The sequence below is a fragment of the Artemia sp. Qi Xiang Cuo genome, chromosome 10 (genome assembly GCF_049724085.1).
Source record: "Artemia sp. Qi Xiang Cuo chromosome 10, ASM4972408v1, whole genome shotgun sequence".
In the NCBI taxonomy this organism is placed as follows: domain Eukaryota; kingdom Metazoa; phylum Arthropoda; class Branchiopoda; order Anostraca; family Artemiidae; genus Artemia; species Artemia sp. Qi Xiang Cuo.
Genome location: NC_142803.1, coordinates 70,387,516 through 70,405,206, shown reverse-complemented (window position 1 = coordinate 70,405,206; position 17,691 = coordinate 70,387,516). Strand labels below are relative to the sequence as shown.

Genomic DNA, 17,691 nt, shown 5'->3' with positions numbered 1-17,691 from the left:
TTACCATTAAAGCTTACTTTAAATTAAAATCAACTACTGCACTTTAAAAATAGTTATATCAAAAGGGCAGTTTCTGAATTTTTGCACTCTCTCCTTAAAATTGATAATCAGATTTCTAATGAATTTGACTGCTGAAGGAGTTGACCTTCAATTTTATTAAGATAAAATATGCTTTGCAGTTGTTAAAAGTCAGTATTAGTCTTTAATCATTATATCTTTTGTATTTTAGGACCTCACGATGTGTTCTGACTAAAATGTGTGTTGTATCCAAGTGTTGATGATAGTATAATACTTCTCCTAATTTGTATTAACTCCATTCCAAGATCTTTCATGGACCACAAATTCCGAAAATGGCTGATATCGTAACAGTTTATGAGGATTCTTTAATTAAAAACGGTAATTCTATACAGTTGAATTTTTACTGTTACAGAAAAAAAATTTGTAAGTGTTTTTATTTGGATTATTTGGAGGGAATTTGAGTTCATACTGGCTGGCAAATGGAGAACCGCCACTATGTGATGTTATTAACAGTGTTATTTAATGTTTCCTCAACAGGATTATCCTAGAGGGCCAAATAAATATGGATTTTGGTCCGTAATTATTTTTTTTTAATTATTTGTTTGTGTGTGTAATTTAAGTGTAATTTGTGTGTAAGTATTATTAAATCCGATCTGAATTGAATTGACAAAAAGAAAAGCTACTTTGCTCTAGAAAATATTTTTTCCTTTTTTTTCTCATTTCTCATTAAGTAGTCATAAGAAAAAAAAATGTAACTGAATATGTTTAGATCTAACTATTAAGCGTTGAGGGGTGATAATAGTGGCTTCTTTGTGCCACAAAATATACTTAAATTCAGATTTTTAGCTCTTATTTTTAAGTTTGGTCAGTAAAGTAATCATCCCGTAGATAATTTTTTTGTCGATCTTTTCCATGTGCTGGTATGATGAAAAATATATTACCACCAAAGCAGGGGTAGTCCTGGGGCTTCAGATGGAAATATCAAGTTATAAGACGTGTAAGAGAGGAATAAAGTTAGCTGAATTCAGCTGTTAAATTTTGGGAGACTATATTTTGTATTTTATTGTTTGGGAACTAATATAGAAACCCAATTGATTGGTATTTTTTTGCCTTTAGTTCAGAGGCGTCATTTAGAGGGGGAATTGCTGGGGCTATAGCCCCAACCTGATTTTAAGAGGGGCCCCAAATCAATTGTCACAATATCTTTCGATTTGAACTGAAGTGTGAAAATAAATTGCGTAAAAAAGTATTCTCAATTAAAACAAATTCGTTTCTAATATACATGTACTTCACAACAATAAATTGTGGGCTTCATTCCAAAACACATTTATTTATTATTCCTTTTTCATACATCGCGACATGTTTTTATTGCATTGTTGTTACAGCCACGGTGACCAACTTTCATTACAATAAAGTAATTAACACCGGATCCGGAATAAAATTATAAATTATAATTATAATGGAGCATTATGTACTCTATATTTCTTTGGGACTGTTTGTGAATCTGGTCTGACTTTTCTCAGTCATGTGTGACTCAGGTCTTCTCTGTTTCTGGACTTGGTAAATAGAACACAATTTTGTAGAACGGCAGACTTTTTGCGTTCCTAGTAGCCTTAGGCGTACTATCCTAGGCAGCGCAATAGCGCTGCCTAAGTAAAGAACTATGTTGACACTAAGTATTATTTGTTTATTTTTTGGTTTGTGTCTTCTAGACGAGGGCACTTCGTATCGAAGGAGTTGTTGTAGAAGCTTCGAAAAGGGCTCATTCGATTGGAAATTGGAAGGACTTGTGCTCTTTTTATAGCCAAAAGTGATTGGAAGGCAACTAACTACCCTTCCACGCCCACCATTTCCCCAAACACATTCAATCAAAATTTTGAGATAAACATTTTGTTCAAAGTAGATCAAAGATCTGGAAGTTGTGTCTTTGAGGAGGACACGCCCCCAACCCTCAGGGCAAAGGTTGTAAGTTATGCCCTGGGGGTATATAAGGTTTTTATAGAAAGCACTGTCGTAAAAACTTCCAAAAGGGCTCATTCGATTGGAAATTCAAAGGGCCAATGCCCTTTTTAATGGTCGAAAGTGATTTGAGGGTAACTAACCCCCCTCTGACGCCCACCATTTCCCCAAAGACAACCAGTCAAAATTTTGAGATTGCCATTTTGTTCAACGTTGTTTAAAGTTCTGGAAATTAGGTCTTTGAGGGTGACAATCCCCCCACAGGGCAAGGGTTGTAAGTTATGCCCTCGGGGCATATAAGGTTTTTATAGAAAGCGTTGTTGTAAAAACGTTGTTGTGACAAAAAGGGCTCATTTGATTGGAAATTGAAAGGGCTAGTGCCCTTTTAATAGTTGAAAGTGATTGGAGGGCAACTAACCCCCTTCTCACGCCCAACATTTCCCCAAATATGCAATCAAAATTGTGAGATATCCATTTTGTTCAACATAGTTGAAAGTTCTGGAAATAGGTCTTTGAGGATGATAACCCTCTCAGGGCAAGGGTTGTAAGTTATGCCGTGAGGGCATCTAAGGTTATTATAGAAAGCGTTGTCATAGAAACTTAAAAAGGGCTCACTTGATTGGAAATTGAAAGGGCTAGTGCCCTTTTTAATAGTCAAAAGTGATTGGAGAGCAACTAACCTCTGTCTGACGCCGCCCATTTCTCCAAACACATCCAGTAAAAAATTTTGCGATATCCATTTTGTTCAACGTAGTTGTAAGTTCTGGAAATTATGTCTTTGATGATGATACATCCCCCACACCCCTCAGGGCAAGGGTTGTAAGTTATGCCCTGGAGCATATAAGGTTTTTATAGATAGCGTTGTCGTAAAAACTTCAAAAAACGTTCATTCAATTGGAAATTGAAAGGGATAGTGCCCTTTTTAATAGTCGAAAGTGAATGGAGGGCAACTAATCCACCTCCAACGCCCACTGTTTCCCTGAACACATCCAATCAAGCTTTTGGGATAACCATTTTGTTCAATGTAGTTGAAAGTTCTGGTATTTAGGTCTTTGAGGATGACAACCCCCCGCCCCACCACCCCCAGGGTAATTGTTGTAAGTTATGCCCTGGTGGCATATAAGGTTTTTATAGAAAGGGTTGTTGTAGAAACTTCAAAAGTGGCTCATTCGATTGGAAATTGAAAGGGCTAGTGCCCTTTTTAATAGTCGAAAGTGATTGGAAAGGGACTTAACCCCCTGCCCCCTCTCACGCCCATCATTTCCCAAAACACATCCAATCAACATTTTGAGATAGCCATTTTGTTCTATGTACTTGAAAGTTCTTCAAATTAGGGCTTTGAGGATGACAACCCCCCCCCCCCCCACAACCCTCAGAGCAAAGGTTGTAAGTTATGTCCTGGGGTCATATAAGTTTCTTATAAAAAATGTTGTCGTAGGAACTTAAAAAGCGCTCATTCGACTGGAAATTGAAAGGGCTAATGCCCTTTTTAATAGTCGAAAGTGATTGGAGGGCAACTAACCCCCCTCTCACGTCACCATTTCCCCAAACACATCCAATCAAAATTTCAAGATAGCCATTTTGTTCAACGTAGTTGAAAGTTCTGGAAATTACGCCTTTGCGGATGACAAACCCCCTACACCTCTCAGGGTAAGGGTTGTAAGTTATGCCCTGGGGACATGTAAGGTTTTCATACATAGGGTTTTCATAGAAACTTAAAAAAGGACTCATTCCATTGGAAATAGAAAGGGCTAGTGCCCTTTTTAACAGTTGAAAGGGATTGGAGGGCAACATACCCTCCTCTCGCGCCCACCATTTCCCCTCCAACATCCCCTCAAAATTTTGAGATAGCCATTTTCTTCTACGTACTTTTCAGTTACCGAACTTAAGTATTTGCTGATGACAACCCCCCCCCCCACGACCGTCAGGGACAGGTGTTGATGTTTGGCCCGGGGGAAACATAAGGTTTTTATTTATCGCTTGGTCTTATATAATACAAAAACGACTCGTTCAATTGGAAATTGAATGCCCTTTTTTATAATGCTCTTTTTTTTATAGAAAGGGTGCCCTTTTTATAAGTTGAAAGTGATTTGTGGGCAACTAACCCTCGTTTCACACCCACCATTTCTCCAAACACATTCAATCAAAATTTTGAGATAGCCATTTTGTTCAACGTAGTTGAAAGTACTGGAAATTAGGTCTTTTAGGATGACAGTCCCCCCAGAGCTCTGAGAGTAAGGGTTTTAAGTTATGCCCTGGGGGTATATAAGGTTTTTATAGAAAGGGTTGTCGTAGAAACTTCAAAAAAGGCTCATTCGATTGGAAGTTGAATGGGCTAGTGCCCTTTTTAATAGTAGAAAGTGATTGTAGGGTAACTAACCACCCTCTCACGTCCACTATTTCCCCAAATACACCCAATCAAAATTTTGATATATCTTTTTTTCAACGTAATTGAAAGTTCTGGAAATTAGGTCTTTGAGGATGACAACAACCCCCTCCCCCTTCCACAGCCCTCAGGGTAAGGGTTTTAAGTTATGCTCTGGGGGGCATATAAGTTTTTATAGAAAGTGTTGTTGTAGGAACTTCAAAAAGGACTCATTCAATTGGAAATTGAAAGGGCTAGTGCCCTTTTTATAAGTCGAAAAAAAAGTAAATTTATTTATAACCCGCAATATAAAATATTTGCGGAGTAAAAAATAAAAAACAAAATAATATTATACACAAGGAAATAATAAGAAAAACACAACATAAATAACATAACAATATTTATAAATCTCTAATCTGGAAAAAAATAAGTGAGGGGGCCACTGGCACATATCTTCCTTGGAGTATTGGTCCTCAGGTCCTTAGCGATGTTGTCAAGCAGCACTAGAGGGCCGATAAGTCCAAAATGAGAAATAATCTTGTGATTTCTGTACCACCTTGGTAAATATAGCACGAATTTACAATATTTAAAATAGCCTCACCTTAGCTGAAGACGGTCTTTTTTGCGCATTAAAGGCTGCAAACCGGAAAGAAAAAGGATTGTAGGAGAACAAAAACTATGGTAAAGTTTACATAAGCCTCGGTGGCTGTACCTCCCTCTATTAGGCGAGATTTTACCATATGAGAAGTGAATACACTGCAGAGCACTAGCAACCAGAGACGAGCATGTAGTCGAAAGTGTATCAGAAAAAGTAATACCTGAGCCATTTCAACTTTGAGACACACTTGAGTAGCATTGTACCCACATGTAAAGGAGGAGCTGGTTGAAAGAAGGAGCAGGGTTAGAAGTATTAAAGCACAGAAACTCGCATTTTGAAGCATTTACAGAAAGCCCAATCATACTCAAAGCATTAATCAGAATGTTCCGATTTTTTGTGAGGCCTGACTTATTATGACTAACTAGCAGAAGATCATCAGCATAGGCAATGTGACTAACAGCAGTATTTTCTAAAAACACAGTGGGAGACAGCATTCGCAAACAGTCAGCAAGCACAGTTTTAAAAATATATGGAGACAGCAAACCACCTTGCCTGGCTCCATTCTTTACTGAGATAGGTTCAGTTATATCAAACATCCATTTTAACCGAACCAACGAATTGGAATACCAATATTGTAGAACTTTTACTGCGGAAGAATCAACTCCTGCTTTAACTATGCAGTGAAGCGCTTGCGAATGTACAACGTTGTCAAAAGCGCCTGAGATATCAATCGAGCAAAACTAAAGTGGCATTTTTTTAATTTTTGCCTAGACTATCAACTGACCAAGTATATGATGGGATTGACAAAACCCAAACCTGGCTCTGAACTTAACTTGAAACTCGGATAAATCCTATTTATTCAAAACTTCAGGCAATACGACATGCTCAAACGCGTTGCTGCTTAAGCAGAATACCGTAATCAGTCGATAACTGGGCCACCGGTCTTCGTTTTCCCTTTTTAAAAATTAATCTCACAATCCCTTAAAGAAAACTATCTGGAACTAAGGACTGGGATAAACACATCTGGAATAGGAGCTGAATGTGTGTTAACAGTAATGGACACTTAATGTTGAAGTCATTGTAACACAGACCATCCGTATCATGAGCACTAGATATCCATATCACCTAGACCATCCGTATCACCACTAGATATTGACAATATATGGACTTGCCGAAGAACTCTAGGAACAGTATTATGCAATAAAGAAAAAACACGAGTAAAATGAACAACAAAATCACTGATTTTGATAATCGAAACGGTAGCAGGCACACACTTGCTGCTAATAATTACATTGGACCAAGACTTCAGATCCGAGGGGCCATCCAAACCATTCAGGCGGGCTTGACGCAAAGAAGATCTAAACTGACGTTTCGAATTTTGCTTTATTTTAAAGACTTCACCAGACTTGGGCCGATCACAAGCAATCCAAAGGCGAAGCCAAAACTTCGCACGTTGTTTAGCTTTTTTCACTTCTGGGCACACATTCCATAATGGTTTTCTGGTGCCAAATCTAACACGTTCAACAGGAACTGAAACTGAAGCAGCTGCCTTCAAACAATTTACAATCTGGTAATAGTAAAAAGTTAAATCGATATTAGCTGTCGATGACCTTACAGAGGTTTGTAAAAGGTGAAAAGACACTTTCAGGCTTGATAATAACGAGCAAAGAACATACAAATAAACTTCAGAATTTACTCGTTTCCAATTTGGCTTATCAAACCATTTATTATGGTAAGAAAATTGGTTATAAGCCAGTAGAGCAGACGGCTCAATTTCGCAAGTTAAGGCAAGTGATCATTCTCAATTTTATCATCCAAAACAATAACAGGAGGAATCACGAGTGATCCACTTGAAACTATAATACGATCAAGGTCTGATCTAGAACCATCACGGTTATAAATGTAGGTAAACTGTTTATCTTTATTGACTAACTGATGGCCGCTAGGCAAAGCATCAAAAAAAAGGTCACTTCTTTCAGATTGGGACAGAAGTTTGGCAATGATATCATCAGCCACAATCCAATTTAATCACTGATTTGTTACTGTTAGCAGACGAGTTCTGAGTCGATTACAAGAACACGAGAAGACAGATAGGGAAGAAATGTTCTTGTGATTGCATGGCATATAGACATTGATGAGGACCATTTTACCGCATTTTATTGCCAGTAAATTATGATCAGAAGAAATGAGCTCAGGTTTTTTAGAGAGGTAAACTTGAGTTTCAAGGTCCCCAGAGAGTCGACCGCGCGTTTTTTTAGCTTCACGTACAAACGTGTGGTGGGTGGGTGACCGTTTAAGAGTATCTGTATTGGCTTTAGTTAGAAAATGTTCCTGTAGAAAAACTGTAGGAAATGTTCCTGTAGATCATTGTCTTTGGCTCCGTTAATATTAAGTGAAACAAAGCGAAATCTATTGCCACTAGCAATGGTTTTTTATCCTTATTCAGAGCTTTTTTTTAACACTGGGCATCTGAGACTATAGGAAACATGATTTCCCCCGCAGTTGGCGCAATTCGGGCTTTCAGTGCAAGGATTATCACGTGTGTTACAATGTCCACCAGCGCACCGTGAACACTTTTGATTAGTCGATGAGAGTGGGCAATTTCCGACAATGTGGTTCGGCGATTGACAACAGTAACATCTAGGAGGTAACTTTTGGAAAGGTCTAATTTTAAAAAGCTTGTAATCCAAATGCAAACCCTCATTTATAGCTTTATTTAAGGCAGCATCGTCTAGAAAGTCAAGGCGGAAGGATCCGGAATTTCCAATTTTAGTTAAATCAACAAGACCGGGAATCATACTAATAAGCTCTGACTTTTGCAGAAGAACAAAGATATTACTCACAATACCAAACACTTTTTGATTAAGGACATGAGAGGATACATTTAGCTGACTAGTTGCAGCGGCGGCGAGAGAGACGGCTGAGGCTTTATCTCGGGTATGGACTACCCACCTTTTCTTGACAGGATCAGATCTCACACTTACGATACCATGATGACCATCCAGGGTATCAAGGGTCTCTCTGTGCTCAATAGGATCTTTGAGGTCAGTAGGTGGTTTTTTTAGAATAACTGCATAGGACGGTTTTGAAGTGACTGAGAAAGTGATTGAAGGGCAACTAACCCCCCTCTCACACCCATCATTTCTCTACCACCATATAATCAAAGTGTCGAGATCGCCATTTCGTTCCACGTAGTTTGAAGGTCTGGCCCTTAGATCTTTGAAGATAACAACCCCACACAACCCTCAGGGACAGGGTTACAAATTATGCCCGTGTGGTATATAAGGCTATTATGGACACAGTGGTCGTAGAAACTTCAAAATGAGCTTATTCTATTCGAGATTGATAGGACTGGTGTCCTTTTTGATAGTCGAAACTCGTTTAAGGGCAAAACCCCCCTCTCACGGCCACCCCATCCCCAAACACATTCACTCAAAATTATGAGATAGCCATTTTATTCAACGTGGTTAAAAGATCGGGAAATTATGTTCTTGAGGATGTCATGCCCCCCACAGCCCCCATGGTGAAGGTTGGAAGTTATGCGCTTTGGGCATATAAGGTTTTTATAGACAGCGTTGTCACAGAAACTTCAAAAAGGCCTCATTCAATTGGTGCTTGAGAGGGCTAGTGCCGTTATTAATAGTCAAAAGCGATCGGAGGGTGAATGCCCCCACCCCACACCCATCATTTCACCAAACATTTCCAATCAAAATTTTGAGTTATTCATTTTGTTCAATGTATTTGAAAGGTCGGGAAATTATGTTTTTGAGGATAAAAAATCCCCTCAGCCCTCAGGGCAAGGGTTTTAAGTTATGCCCTGGGGGCATATAAGGTTTTTATAGAAAGCATGGTCATATAAACTTCAGAAAGGGCTCATTGGATCGGAGGGCAGCTACAGCTACCCCCTCTCCTCCCACACACACACACACAAACGCCGTATTGCCCCTAATCTAATAGAATCTAGTAGAAATTTTGAGATAGCCATTCTATTTAAAATAGTCTAAATATCATATTACAAGGCTTTTGGGGTTGAAAAAAACCCAGAGATTAGGAGCAAGGGTTATAAGTTATGCCCCGGTGGTATTTAAGGTTTTAATGGAAGGGATGGTTGTTTAACTGTGAAAAAGGCTCAGTCTTTTTCAGGTAAAAAGACTGTCAATATAAAACGAACATAAATAATTAAAACGCAATTTTCCGCAAAATAAGTTCTTCAAAAAAAAGTAAAGACCATCATTAAGCCCAAAATAGAATCAAATAACATACCAAGCATATAACTACCACAAATCAGCATCAATAAGTAAATAAAACGCAAAATAAACAGAAATTAAATAAATAACAGTCAAACCCAAACCGAGCAGAAATTAATATGAGTAGGGTTCTAAACCCCTATGCTTTCTAAAAGCCAGAATATAATTTGTACTTTACTGAAATAATTCTGTTAAATGTTTTCATTTGTATAACTTTAAGAAATCAGAAATTAATTAAGATTTTAAGCAATAAATATCAGCATATGTATATTAAACTGACAATGCACATTATTTTCAGTAATTTCATTTGAATTCAGTTACTTATTGATAATGATTTTTGGTAGTTGTATTCGTGGTAGATAATTTGATTCTATTTTTGTTCGTTTTTGGTTTAATGGAGTTCTTTACTTTTTTTTGAAAAACTTATTTTGTGGAAAAAGTTTTTTTATTCAACTATTAATATATTCTAGACCATATGGGATTGTGGAAGTTCCTTGTGCTTTTTCTTCTTTGCTTCCATTCATCATTCTGAATTTGGAATTTTATTTCGTTCAAAATGATTGTTTCATGAATTTTGTGTCTCGAATTGTCTTGAATTTTAGCTTATTCAATTTTGAAATAATCAAAGTGGGAATATCCGTCTAGTATTTTTTTTTAGATTCAATTAAGTATAAGAAAGACAAGAAAAATATATTATATAAAAGTACAATTTAAAGAATTGATAAAGATTTTGAATAACAATTCTTAATCTCACACGCCTAAGATCATAACAAAGCGGGAATATCAAAAAGAAAAAGATTTGTTAATAAGACAGTTAAAAAAATTCTTACGAACAATCAAGCACAAAATATTTCGACTTCACAAACGAAAGGCTTTTTCAGCAGGGGGGTGGATAAAGCTTATAAAAAAAGTGAGAAAACATGACAAATGTAACAAATAAGAGCTATAATAGAACAACTTGAGCAATAAAAAAAAATCTCAGACCTATCAATGGGTGCCAGTTATATATATATATATATATATATATATATTTATATTTATATATATATATATATATATATATATATATATATATATATATATATATATATATATATATATATATATATATATATTTATATATATATATATATATATATATATATATATATATATATATATATATATATATATATATATATATATATATATATATATATATATATATATATATATATATTTATACATATATACATATATGATACCGGTATATTTACATTTTAACATGTAACTAAAAAGAAAAAGCTGTCACATTTGATTAGTACGCTTTACTGTTAAATTTATATGTCTGTTTAGTTTAAAATTTGTTTTAGAATTTGAAGACGCTTTACCATGTGACCTTGAGAAGCCCTTTCATTGTTCAAACCATCTTTTGTCACCAAAACTGGAAGATGTTCCCTTGCTGAATTTACCTAGCATCTTAGGACCATGTAAATTTGAATATGACACCCAGGAATTGCAACCCAAATGTTCTAACAATGAAGGTATATCTGAAACATAGTGTTTTTATTGATTGAAACGTATTGGATATTATTTTATTGGACAAAAATAGGACAAAGGACTTAATCTTAAGATGGAACTTGTGTTTTATCTTTTTCAATGTGCTGGTGTTTGCCAAACCGCTTTTGTAGTCTTTAATGAACACTTCTAAATTTTCACTTGAAAGTTAGTTTTATAAAGTTCCACAACAAGCTAAGCTTCTTGGACCAAATAATTTTTCGTTATGTTCGTAATAGAGTTTAGTATTAATAAAATGATTGATGATTGATGATTGATACGAATGATAAATTTGTCTTTTATTTTAATTTCAAGTTGAATTTTAAAGAAGTAACGTTTTCCTCAGAGGGATCAAAGAAAGTCATGTTTTCCTCAGAGGGATGAATCCTTTTTTTCTTCTTAAAACTAGTTTTCTTTTCGCTCTTTCGTTGCATTAGAATAACTAATTTTAAAAGCTAATATAAGTATCACCATGAGGGAGAGAAGAGGGATTGAAAATTAAGTTATTTGTTAAAAACTATTGAAAGATACACTGTTTTTTTTTTAACTCTGATGACTTTTAAAACTTTTTGAAATATATATTTTTTTTTGTTTTGATTTATTTTTGTTTTGTTATTCGTTTTTTGCTTTTTTTTTAACTTTTACATTACATTTTCAGGTCACTTTTCACCACACGTGTCTGGACTTCACTTACAGGGAAATACGTCACTAGATTTTTCAAAGAATAAATCTATGAGCGGTTTCTCAAATACATCAGAACCTAAACCGTTTAAGTGGGATGTATGTGACAAGAAGTTTTCTCAAAATCAGGATTTGAACAAGCACCAAAGAATACATACGGGTGAAAAACCGTTTAAGTGTGATGTTTGTGACAAGACCTTTTCTCGCGCTGATAATTTGAACCGGCACCAAAGAGTGCATACGGGTGAGAAACTGTTTAAGTGTGATGTTTGTGACCACACCTTTTCTCGAGCATCTAATATGAACCGGCACCAAAGAGTGCATACGGGTGAGAAGCTGTTTGAGTGTAATGTTTGTGACCAAACCTTTTCTACAGCATCAAGTTTGAACACCCATAAAAGAGTGCATACGGGTGAAAAACCGTTTAAGTGTGATGTTTGCAATCAAACTTTTTCTCAAGCATCAAGTTTGAACACCCATCAAAGGATCCATACTGGTAAAAAACCGTTTAAGTGTGATGTTTGTGACCAAACCTTTTCCCGACCATTAAATTTGAACCGGCACCAAATAGTGCACACGGGTGAAAAGCCGTTTAATTGTGATGTTTGTGACAAACCCTTATCTAAACCATCAATTTTGAACACCCATAAAAGAGTGCATAGAGGTAAAAAACCGTTTAAGTGTGATGTTTGTGACCAAACCTTCTCTCAAGCATCAATTTTGAACACCCATAAAAGAGTGCACACGGGTGAGAAGCCGTTTAAGTGTAATGATTGTGAAAAAGCCTTTTCTTTAGCACAAAATTTGAACACCCATCAAAGAATGAATATAGGTGAGAAACTGTATAAATGTGATGTATGTGATCAAACCTTTTCTCGAGCAGGAAATTTTACCAAGCACCAAAGAGGGCATATGAGTGAGTAGACAGTCACATGTTACGTATGTTTGAATGCAGTTTGAATACATATCAAAGACTGTGTACAGGTGAAAAACCTTTCATATGTGATGTGTAGAAAAACTTTTCTGATTTTAGCAATTTTACTGGCATTGAAGAGTGCATACAGGAGTTTAGGAAGATTGATGTATCCTCAGTGGTTTCTGGTTATTATTCTCACAACCAATTAGTACATCAAAGTAGTTTTTTTAAATGTTTTTTAATGTGTTTAGTTTCCTTAGCAATTTTAGTTTCTTCAGTAATACAAATTTTCTAGAGTGTTACCAATGTCATGTATGTAAGAAATGCTTGACTACATCAAGGTTTTTGAATGAGCTCCAAAGATTTTATAGAGGTGAGAAACTTTTTAAAAGATTGTTTATGCAAGAAATGCTTGCCGTGGCTTGACTGTTTGAACACGCTAAAAGAGTGCACACAGATGAGACACATTTAAATGTTAATTGTGCAAAAGGGTATTTTCAGTTAAGTCGGATCTGAATTAGCATCTAATAACCTAGTCCAGAAAAAGCCTCTCAGTTTACCACAACAAGGCCTTTGGAACAATATCACATAGTGATTTTTATTTAAAAAAGAAAACTTGATGAAGAATTAAAGCTGTCCCACATTGGCTAATTTCCCCATTTAAATTAGCACATTGGATATTGATATAGTTTTCCGTGTTTTTTTTTGTTTTTGTTTTTTTTGGAAGTTAGGCTTGTATTTCATCCAATGATCAATGTGAAACCACACGAGCCAAAAAAGGCAAATCTCTATTTTCCAAAAAAAATTTCTCTCAAATTGTAATCTCAAAAGAAACAAGCAGTTTACATTGTCCAAAACTGAAATGCATAATAATTAGGAGCTTTAAGCAACCTTAGATAACTGAAATTTTGAAAAACTGAAAGACTTGTTTGTTTTTCCTACTATTTGTGGCATGATTTATATGTTTTGAACTTATGTCAACAAATTCATTGTGTAAGAGGGCTCCTATGTGCTAAAAAAGGTATTAAATGAGTAAGTTCAATCCTCCCAAAAAAAATGAAATCAATACGTCTTTTGTTATTGGTTTGGTAAACGGTGTAAGAGGAGATCTGATTGAAACTTACTACTATAAGTTTCTTTGCCAGGCATACCCTAAGGTGTCCTTGTCCTCCCTAGAAAATTGGCAAAAATTAGCATTCTAAGCAGCTTGAAAGGATCCTCTAGAGTGTTTTCTTGCCACAAAGAAGTAAAAGATTCAGAGATTTGTGTCTAAAGCCAGCTTTTAAATTTCATGCATTGTTTGTGAATCTTGTTTCAAGAGGAAGTAAATGTAGAAATAAATTGAGGTGAACTTTATGTTTTTTCTTATGAAGTCCATTTGCTGGTTATTCAGATCTCTTAAAATTCCTGGATTAAATCGAATAAATATGTCATAATTTGAAGTCGACAACAACTTAGCCATCCTTTGGTCAAAATTTTAGTTTTGTGCTATAGAATGGGAGAAAGGCCTTTGTTGTGACAAAATCTTCTTGGTTACTTAAAGGAGCGCTATAATTTTTAATTTCCAATACAATGAGCATTCTCCAAGTTTTCTATAACTATTGGTTCTTTGTTTTTTTTTACCCGACAAAAAAAAAGAAAAAAAAGCAACAAAGAAATACCAAATAAAAAGCAATTTGCGATCATGCATCTTAGAACCTGAACAACAGGGCTCTCTGATGTGTAAATATATTGTACACATATGTTTAAACACATTGAAATATTTTATATATATATATATATATATATATATATATATATATATATATATATATATATATATATATATATATATATATATATATATATATATATATATATATATATATATATATATATATATATATATATATATATATATATATATATATATTTCCTATGTATATATACAAAGGGAATGGGGAATATTGCCATTCAAAATCAAAACCGCTAAAAACAAAGCTCAAGGTAGCTCTTACACCCCTCCCCCCCCCCAAAAAAAAAATTCTAGGCGAGGCTCAAGATGCCCAGCCTCGCCTTTTCCACCCATGTCGGTTGGCAGGTAAATGGAAAATTTTATGCTATTTAGAAAGTTTTCAAAATGGAAGGGCACTGTTGCCCCCTCTCCAGACCCCCAGCGCACATGATAGAGCCTCGTCTCCTCTTATTTCAAGTTAATACAATGTAGTTAATTTGGATGCTAGTCTAGGAAAATCTCGTAAAGAAAAATTTTCAGAAAAAATTTTAGCGTCTCAAAAACAGGGAGGGAGTGAGGGTGGAATTTCTATTGTTATCAATTATAAGGAGTTACTTCTAAAGATTGAAGAAGAATCTACTTTTATTCCAAGAGTTTGAATCAGATCTTGGGTCTTAAATAGTATTGATATAATTTACTGCTTTGTTTAAATGTTTTGGTCCAAAGGATCCTTGAATCATTTCTTGTATAAGTATACCTAGACATACGTTCCAAGTTTTAATCAAGTATACAACACCGACAACTCTGTTAATTTTTTGGCTTCTTTGCAAGCAATTAAGTTTTTCTTTTGATTAGTCATTTACATGAGTTGGGAAAGTTTCCCCAAAATGTCTTTTGAAAGAAATAAATACTCTTGACGAGAATATTCCTGAGATCCTGTCGTCTCTTTATAATTTCCGAGATTGGGTATTGTTGTTCACAGCGCTCACAGATGTCTTTGTTAGATATTCGTTCTTGACGCTGGACATGTAGAATACGACGAAGACAGTCGTCATCAAAGACATGCAATTTGCTACTATTTTGAGCTTTGACAACCCATGTTTCGCATCTATATAGGAATGTACTTTGGATGATCGTCTCGTAGACTCATGAGGCTTATACTTCGATAATTCCACAGTGATATATTGAGCTGAGATAAACTGGCAGAGTCTAGGCGAATATGCCTTTCAATTTCATGATCAGATCCCCCCTCTGAATCCACAAGGGATCCGAGGTAGACAAATTAATTAACTTGTTCAATGCTGTTGCCATCTAATGATATATGAGAGGGAACCTTGGGAATTGGCACACGGCAAATTGGTCTTTTTTGGGTTCATTCTTAATCCCACCATTGCAGAGTAGTATGCAACTTTGTCCATCATCATTTGAGCTTTTAGTAGATACATCCTCAGTGACGGCGAAATCAGCAGCATGATCTATGTCAGTGACTTGAATAACTTTTCCAACCGCCTCTCCTTTATCTGTGCTGACAACTCTCACTATAATCCAGTCAAATACATAATTGAAAAGGATGCGGGATAGGACATCGTCTTGTTTTACTCACTCATGAGTGTACAGAAAAGTTTTCAGACTCTTCACCATAAGCCCGTACCCTCATCTGCGTACCCTCATAGTATTCTTTCAAAAGCTCTTCAAAATCTGAAGGCATGCCATCCTCTTTTATGACACCCCAAAGCACGTCTCGCTTAACTGAGTTGAATGCTGCTGTGAAATCGATGGAGATACGGAGCAGCGGCAAACCATATGTATGGCACTGCTGTAACTGCAGCCTAAGGATATAAATTATCTTGGCACAAGAACCTTTGGTCAAAATAGAAGCTCGTTCTTTTCTCATGGTCTCTTCTCGGGCCTGTTTAAATATATTTAGGTGAAGAATGGCGAGTTGAGCAGCGACAATCTCATCAGCAGCTTTATACAGTTCTGGAGGCAGACCGTCTTTACCAGAAGACTTGTGGCTCTTCAGTGAACGAAAGGCTGTTTTTATTTCATCAATATCGGGGTGTTTGAGGACACTTTATAAGGGGGTCGAAGGACTACTGAAGGAGGACTAGGGATTATCTGCGGACGATGTGACAAATTAAAGAGTTCTTTCAAAAGATCCTTCCATCTTGATACTCTCACCGATAGGTCCGTTATGATATGCCCGTCTTCAGACGAATGATCTCAGAGACTTTTTGTTTTCTCGAAGTGGCCTGTTTCGGCAATTGATAGAGCTTACGGGTGTTGTGTGACTTAGACGCGGCTTCCATGGAATCTGCCATTTTCTTCCAGTAATTTTGCCTATCTATTCTGTAAGATTTCTTAACTTCTGCTCCACGCCTCTTACGCTCTGTCTTAGAGCAAGACGCTCGACATGTGTTGGCTAACTCAATGGTTCCTTTGCTGATCCAGCATTTTTGTTTTTGACATACTAAGGACTTCTTTTACAAACTCCTGCATTGCTGCAGCAAACTGCTTTCATTTATTCTCTACGGAACTATAGAGTAACTCCTTGACGTTTTCTTCATCATTCAAGGTGGACATGGCGCTAAACAGGTTTGACAATGCAAGGGGGAACATAGTCTTGGTTCCAAGGTTATTCAAACCTGCCACATATGTTCTGGGGGGTATGCGAGTTTCTACACCTGGTGGATAACAGAAGCTGATTTCTAGTAATTATTGGGTTCCGATGAGAACTGGACCTGGAGTCTATGTTTGCACCGAGATAGGAGCGAGAATCCAGCACAGAACTTTAGAATCTAGACTTGACAAGTAGACAATCTATCTGAGACTTGTTGTTTCTCGAAGTGGCCTGTTTTAGCAACTGATAGAGCTTACGGGTGTTGTGTGCCTTAGACGCGGCCTCCATGAAGTCTGCCATTTTCTTCCAGTAATTTTGCCTATCTATTCTGTAAGATTTTTTAACTTCTGCTCCACGCTTCTAACGCTCTGTCCTAGAGCAAGATGCTCGACATGTGTTGGCTAACTCAATGGTTCCTTCCAGTGGCGTATCCAGGATTTTATTTCGGGGGGGCCTTCAGTCTACCTTTTTATAGCAGTCATGTGAGCAAGAAAATTATCTATTATAGTGCAAGATTTCAGGCGGGGGTATGGGGGGGGGGTAGCTAGGTAAAGAAATGAAAAGTACACACTTGTCATGAGTATTTCAAGTTGGACTTTTTTTGTTTGAGAATGTATGACAAAATTTTGCCAACAAAGTCAGAATAAAAAAAAAGTTAGAAGCAGTGAGAGTTTCTATTTTGGGCGAGTAGATGTTTTGGAACTGCCACAAGTTTCAGAATTTAGAAAATATAAAAAAAGAAGTGCATTATTCCTTATATTTGCCTATGGGACCCTTGTTTTAGAGAACCAAATAAATAAAAATTAAATTATATCAAAGACAATTGCCCAGAATTTTGTTTTGGAGGGATGGGGGCCTCAGTCTACCTAATATAGCAGCCATTAAAGCAAGAAATGTATTGATATTAACATTGTTTACAGAGGATGAAGCACAATTAAAGTTTAAAAAACAGAATAAACTGCACTTAGAGAAACGAGCAACGAAAGACGACCTAATCTCTCACAGTAACAGCAGCCGGTCTTTTTTGGCTGCAAATT

At 36.2% G+C, this 17,691-nt stretch overlaps 1 protein-coding gene across 1 annotated transcript; it reads left to right on the top strand.

Moving 5' to 3' along the window:
- The first annotated feature begins 233 nt into the window (after positions 1-233).
- Positions 234-12,859, top strand: LOC148948113 (uncharacterized). Its single transcript, XM_089095696.1, has 3 exons — positions 234-396; positions 10,540-10,710; positions 11,382-12,859. The coding sequence occupies exons 1-3, from the start codon at positions 351-353 to the stop codon at positions 12,326-12,328; spliced, it is 1,164 nt and encodes a 387-aa protein (XP_088951822.1). The 5' UTR covers positions 234-350; the 3' UTR covers positions 12,329-12,859.
- The last annotated feature ends 4,832 nt before the right edge of the window (positions 12,860-17,691 follow it).